This window comes from Uloborus diversus, chromosome 3 (assembly GCF_026930045.1).
Source record: "Uloborus diversus isolate 005 chromosome 3, Udiv.v.3.1, whole genome shotgun sequence".
Lineage (NCBI taxonomy): Eukaryota > Metazoa > Arthropoda > Arachnida > Araneae > Uloboridae > Uloborus > Uloborus diversus.
Window position 1 is genome coordinate 27682128 of NC_072733.1, and position 6000 is coordinate 27688127.

The following is a 6000-nucleotide window of genomic DNA, read 5'->3' on the forward strand; positions in this document are numbered from 1 at the left end:
AGGAATGCTTCAGCCCTGGATCTCCTCAAAAGCTTCTGCGGTCATTTTCTTTATATCCAGCACTACACCAGGTTAAATCCCTATTATCTTCTTCAACTAAACATGTTTCCTCTTCTGATTCACTTTCTGAATTGACCTCAATTGCTGGACAAACAATCGAAACATAATTTTCTGCAAATTCCTCAGTATCAATATCTGAGTTATCAGGATCAGAATTAAAGAGAATTGCATCAATTTCTTCCTGCGTTAATACCTTTCTCCTCCTATATGCCATTTCAAAATAATCATAAATCTAGAAAATTAGCAGAAAAAACGCGGCTTCTTCTCCAAGCGAGAATAAATGCACTGAGAATTTCAAGTTGAAGTAAAAATGCGAAGCAACTCCACACATTCCTTTCTTAATTGTCACTTGTCCCTTCCTAATCTTGTGCACCACGCCCCAAGCTCACGCTTGGCTGCTCTGAAGGGGGTGGGAAATATTCTGGGCTGCACGGCTACTACGGGGCAGAAAAAGTTGAGGCTTGATACAGGCGCTTGTAACTATAGGATGACCACTGTATTTCACTGACATTTTCTAAAACTATCAATTCAAATCAGCCCTTATTTCCAGTGCAGACATGAATGTGTTGTTAATATCGTAAATTCTTCCTAATGCAAAATCAGTAATCACTAAAATATTCTTCTTTAAGAGTAATTTTACAAAATTAATGAAAAAACTTTCCAGCTTCTGTTTATTGAATGTTGGGCTTTTCATTGTCCTTCTGAGACATAGTTATAATGATTTAGTCTACTGTATGTGAATGGAACTGTTCCTTTTCAGCAATGGAGAATTGGATCCATGGTCAGGTCTAGGTGTTCTGGAGAATATTTCCCCATTGCTACATGCTATATATATAGAGGATGCTGCTCATCATTTAGACTTAAGAAGTTCAAATCCAGCAGATCCGATTTCTGTTATAAATGCTCGTAAACTGTCTTTAACACTTATACAAAAATGGATAAAAGATGCTCAACAAAGTTAAGAACAGAAAACAGTAAAATTATTAAGTTATTTGCAACATTCCTTTAGTACTTTTTTCAGAAATCGTTAAAATACTTAATTAAAAATATTCCTTATTATATACAAATGACTTTTTTTGGCATGCATCTCTGATGTCAAATTCATTGCAATGCATGATTTTACTGTGATGTTTTTAAATTAAAATAAGGGTAAAAATTTTATGTATTTCTTAATAAAATTTTGCAAATTATTCAACAGCTGTTTATAACTATTTTGTGTACTTTTATAATAAAGTTTACTTTTATAAACACATTTGAATGTTCTTTTCTTTTTTCAATCAGACAGTGCTTTTTAATGCAGAAAATATACTCTCATTAAATAATATAACCTTCATTTAAACCATGTGATCATAGCATAAATAATTTTTTCCCCGGATTTTTGATATATACAGAATAAGTTTGAATGAAGCAGCAAAATTTAACTGGGTGATAAAAAACATCAAAACAAGCTAGAATGTACAGGAACGCACAATGGTCACAAATGGAATACCATTGTACACAAAGCCAGAAATTGATGGATGCTAAACAGGTCAAATTTGTTATACATTTACGATTTTATACAACATTTTAGTTTTTGAGAGAGGTTGAAAGTGGTTGTCTATAAAGTTGGGGGCTGTAGCTCCAATACACACGTTACAAGGAAAATGCAGCGATATTTGGCAGCTTGTCAGAATGTCTTATCATTTGTGACTGTCAATTCGTTGCCGTTGCGACATGTATAAATACAGATACAGGCCTCAAATTTCAACAATTGCTTTAAATCTTTCGTAAAAACTAAAACGTTTTGTAAAATTGCTTTTCTGTTATAAATGTGTGACCTATTTGACATTTGCCAGTTTCTAGCTTGTGCACATTTATTGTGTCAGCATTATGTTTGAGACTTTATAATGTATGATTTTTGGATGTTTAGATCTTTTCCAACACCCAGTAAAGTTTTGCATTCTTGATCAGACTCACTCTAACTCTCGAATGCTGTAGCAAACAAAAACACATGATCGAGATCCATGAGAGGTATATACGATGCGCACCATCTGTTACAAAAGTTTCGACTTTATTATTTTCGTGAAAACCAGATGGATATGAATGGGAATGAGCTAGCTGACCTTGAACCTTAGTGCGCATGAGTGATTTTTCTCTGTCGATATTGTCAGTCACTGGTAAACAGAATTTGACTGAGTTACTGTGTAAAGCTCTGGTCAACTTTTGTAATTTCAAGAAGAATGACGGAACAATCGGAACAGGGATACTGCATCAAATTTTTCCAGACACTATGCGATTCAAGTGGAAACCATTTAAAAGATTCAGACGGCTTTCAATGATGATTTCTCGCACTTGATTTTAGTTCAATAGGCTCCTCGCCCACCTGATATGGCCCCTAGCGACTTCTGGCTGTTCCCCAAGCTCAAGAGGCGATTGAATGGTTAGTTTTGCTCCAGTCGTCTTGTCATTTTATTTGAAAATAAAAAATCCGACGAGAGCACTACACTTGAGGTCAGTAATGAAAAGTGCTGAACAAAAAGCATGATTTAAATTACTCAGAAAACTTGCTATTTAGGTGTTTCATTTGGTAGTACACCTCTGAGTCAACTTCAAAGAAGTATTGGGAAGAGGCCCCAACGCCCTTTTCCCTAAACAGTAATAACATTTCTAAAAATTGCGAATTTTGATAGGAATTTTTTTAAAAATATCGGAAGGTAGACCCGAAAGCCTTCCCCCCAACCACCTCTAACTTGTAAAGAAGATTAAAACTGCCTTTGTAAGACTTCAATCTCCTAAAACTTCAGAGAAAAAAATTGAAAACTAAAGTGCTGATCAATTATCCCCAGTCTCCCCTAATCATAATGAAAATTTTGAATCAAGGCTCCTCTGAAGCAAGCATGAAAGTTATTGCTTTTTTAGGATTTTTATCCTCATCTCTGCCAATAATCAATACCGAGACTAAGTAAAAAGACATTTGATTTCGGCAACAGTTAGAAAATAGAAAGTGTTTATTGTCTAAAAATACACAGGCCTGCAAAATTCGGGTCATGAAAAAGTAGTTGAACGGTAATGAGTGAGTTTTATTTTATTGGGTTCGCTGATTTCATATATGACATCTATTTTTCTCAATCACATGAGAGATTTTTCACCAATTGGGCTTTAACATGCTGACAGAAAAGCCTATTTTTTCCTATTCTGGGAGAAAGAGTTTTCAAAATATCTGTAAGCTTATTACTTACAAATGAGTTTATGCATCAAACATAGAATTGGAAATCAGAGTTACTAAATATATATACATATATATTAATTTCATAAAAACAAGAACATAGTAATAATTAATTATAAGGGTTCAATTATAAAAAAAGGGCAATCTTTTCAACTGGCGTTGTTTTTACAGCCAAAGACTACATAATGAAGTTTCTCGGCTTTCACCATGTAACCAAAATATCGCCATGAAAAGAATCTTTAAAATTTTTGTTAAAATGTAAAATAATCCGCTAATTAAATTAAGCAAATCTGTTAACAGCATAAAAAACTTCCATTAATTTGTCTTTGTGCACAATTTCAAACTCGCCAAGTTTTACTACTTATTTCGGATGAAAATGTTTAGTATCATTTTATGGTCACCAAAAATGTCTCACTATTTGGCGGCAATATTTCATTGGCGAAAATTAGTAACAGACAGTTTTACAAAGTAGGGAGGGGGAGCATTATCCAAGATATCCCAAAACGATTACCACAAATTTAGTAACATTTTAAATCGCACCAAGAACCCACACTAACTAATGCAACTATAGCAGGATTACGGGTGGCTACATTTTTTTAAAAAACCGTTTGTACTTCAGTAGCCATATAGAAAAAGTTTTCACTATGTTCCAAAAAAAAAAAAAATCAAAATTAATTAGAATTTTGAATTCAAGTTATGTTTTTCGCAATCACGATTTGCGACAGGACCCGACACATTGGTTACTACCACACTCGCTTGTTTCTAGAAACGGCTCCTGCCCCTCCTCTTGGGCGGTTGCGTGTGTGCGTAGACCTGTGTGTATGCACATTGGCATGTGTGTAAAGGCGTATGCGTGTGTGTGTATGAGTGTGCGTGTGTGTAGGACATGGACGCCACCTACCGGGAGCAGCGGCTCCCGGAGGGAGCCGCGCCTGCAGAGGACGGTGGGGTTGAAAAAGGAACCAAACATCAAGGACGGTCAAATAAAAACAATTAGCAATCGTGATTGCTCAAAAAAAAAAAAAAAAAAACATTAACTGATAAATTTTTTTAAACAAGTGAAATTTCATGTTTTGGAAACTCTTCAAATTTTTATATGCTTAAATGTCGTGCTATTGTTTCTGTCTAAATACAATTTCGTTTTTTATACTTATTGCTATTTTACTTTTATGGGTAAGGACAGAGCTGCCAACTGCTACGAAAAAATCGTAGTTTCTACGCATTACAGCTTTAATCTATGACGCTACGAAAGCGGGTCCAAAAATTACGATTTCCTGATTTTTTTTTAAAATTATTATTTATAATCCCGAAAACGCAAAAGAAAAAAAAGAAAAAGAAAAACAGCATGAAAACTAAACCGGTAAGTTTAGAAAATCAAACTCCTACACGTGTGCAAACGGTCTGTGCGCAACAAGCAACGCTCTTCGAAAGTTGCATGGTGTAAAGACGGATCGATTTTTAGATCGCAAAGCTGATCCAGTATTGAATCTTAGGCAAAATAGCGGCAAAACTGCTAAAAATTCCTTGAAGGATAAACTTTTTTTTTATTCCGTATTAATATTTTCTGTATCATATTTGAAATTTGTTAAGTATCATTGTTTGTTTTTTTTTTTTTTTTTTACTGCTGACAATTCATCACTGTTTAAATCTGCGGTAGCGGCCACTCCTCCCCCTCCCCCCACTGCAAAATGCTTCTACGATTTTGGATTTTCATAAAAAAATTTTGAAAAAAAATAGAACCGACTTCAAAATTGCTCTAAAAAGTGAAAAATAATTTTATTCTTTAAACACCATCGATAATACTTTTAAACATAATTTTTGAAGTTGGCGCAAAAAGTAAAATCCAGTGTAATCATGCTTCCTTCATATTTTTTTCAGAAAATCATCCAAAGTTAGGAACGAAACATTTATATCGCTACTCAAATATGCTGTTATCCATTGGCGTCGTCAGCTGAAATTTATTGGGGGGGACCATTTTGATTCTGTCATTTTCAAGTTGCATTAAGAAAAATTCGTTTATATATATATATATATATATATATATATATATATATATATATATATATATATATATATATATATATATATATATATATATATATGAGACAAAAACTTGACCTCAAATAGAATTGGATTTACATTTGATACAATACTTTCAAAGGTTTACATCTTGATTTACATAATTACACAATAAGAAAAAAAATTAAATACCAACAGATACATTTTTTCTAGACTGCACATGGAATACGAATATCCGTGCTATTTATTTGTGATCAATTTCGTCCAAGATGTTTTTGTGAACGTAACATAAAACAACATGAGTCAACCGCTTTTGTGTCATAGTCGACCTTAGATACAATTTCAGCTTTCTCAGCGCAATGAAGCTTCTTTCAGCTTTACACGACGAAGGGCGGCACACGAAGAGTAGCCGCACCAAATTTTCAACATTTTGAAACAGTGGACAATTGAATTAACCGTTTTTAATGAATAAAATCATCAAAAACGAAATCTAGCTTCATTGAATCAGCCGCTTTATGGAATCAAAGCTGTTTAGAACAAAATGTGACTCATATATAAGCCGCGACAACTGTATAATTAAATTTTATATTACATAGTGATAAACCCTGCAGCTCTAAATTCTTGGCACAAGTTGGATTCGAAAGAGTTTAATTTGATGTTTTTTAATTAAAAAATTAAAGTATATAATTCACCCTTATGACATTCACGAACCTACG

General features: G+C 33.7%; 1 protein-coding gene across 1 annotated transcript in view; it reads left to right on the top strand.

Moving 5' to 3' along the window:
• Nucleotides 1–1299, top strand: part of LOC129218069 (lysosomal Pro-X carboxypeptidase-like) — a 46622-nt gene extending 45323 nt beyond the window's left edge. The window contains exon 9 of the mRNA XM_054852258.1: nucleotides 821–1299. Coding sequence (XP_054708233.1) covers nucleotides 821–1022 — 202 coding nt within the window. The 3' untranslated portion in view covers nucleotides 1023–1299. The remainder of the gene's footprint in view (nucleotides 1–820) is intronic.
• The last annotated feature ends 4701 nt before the right edge of the window (nucleotides 1300–6000 follow it).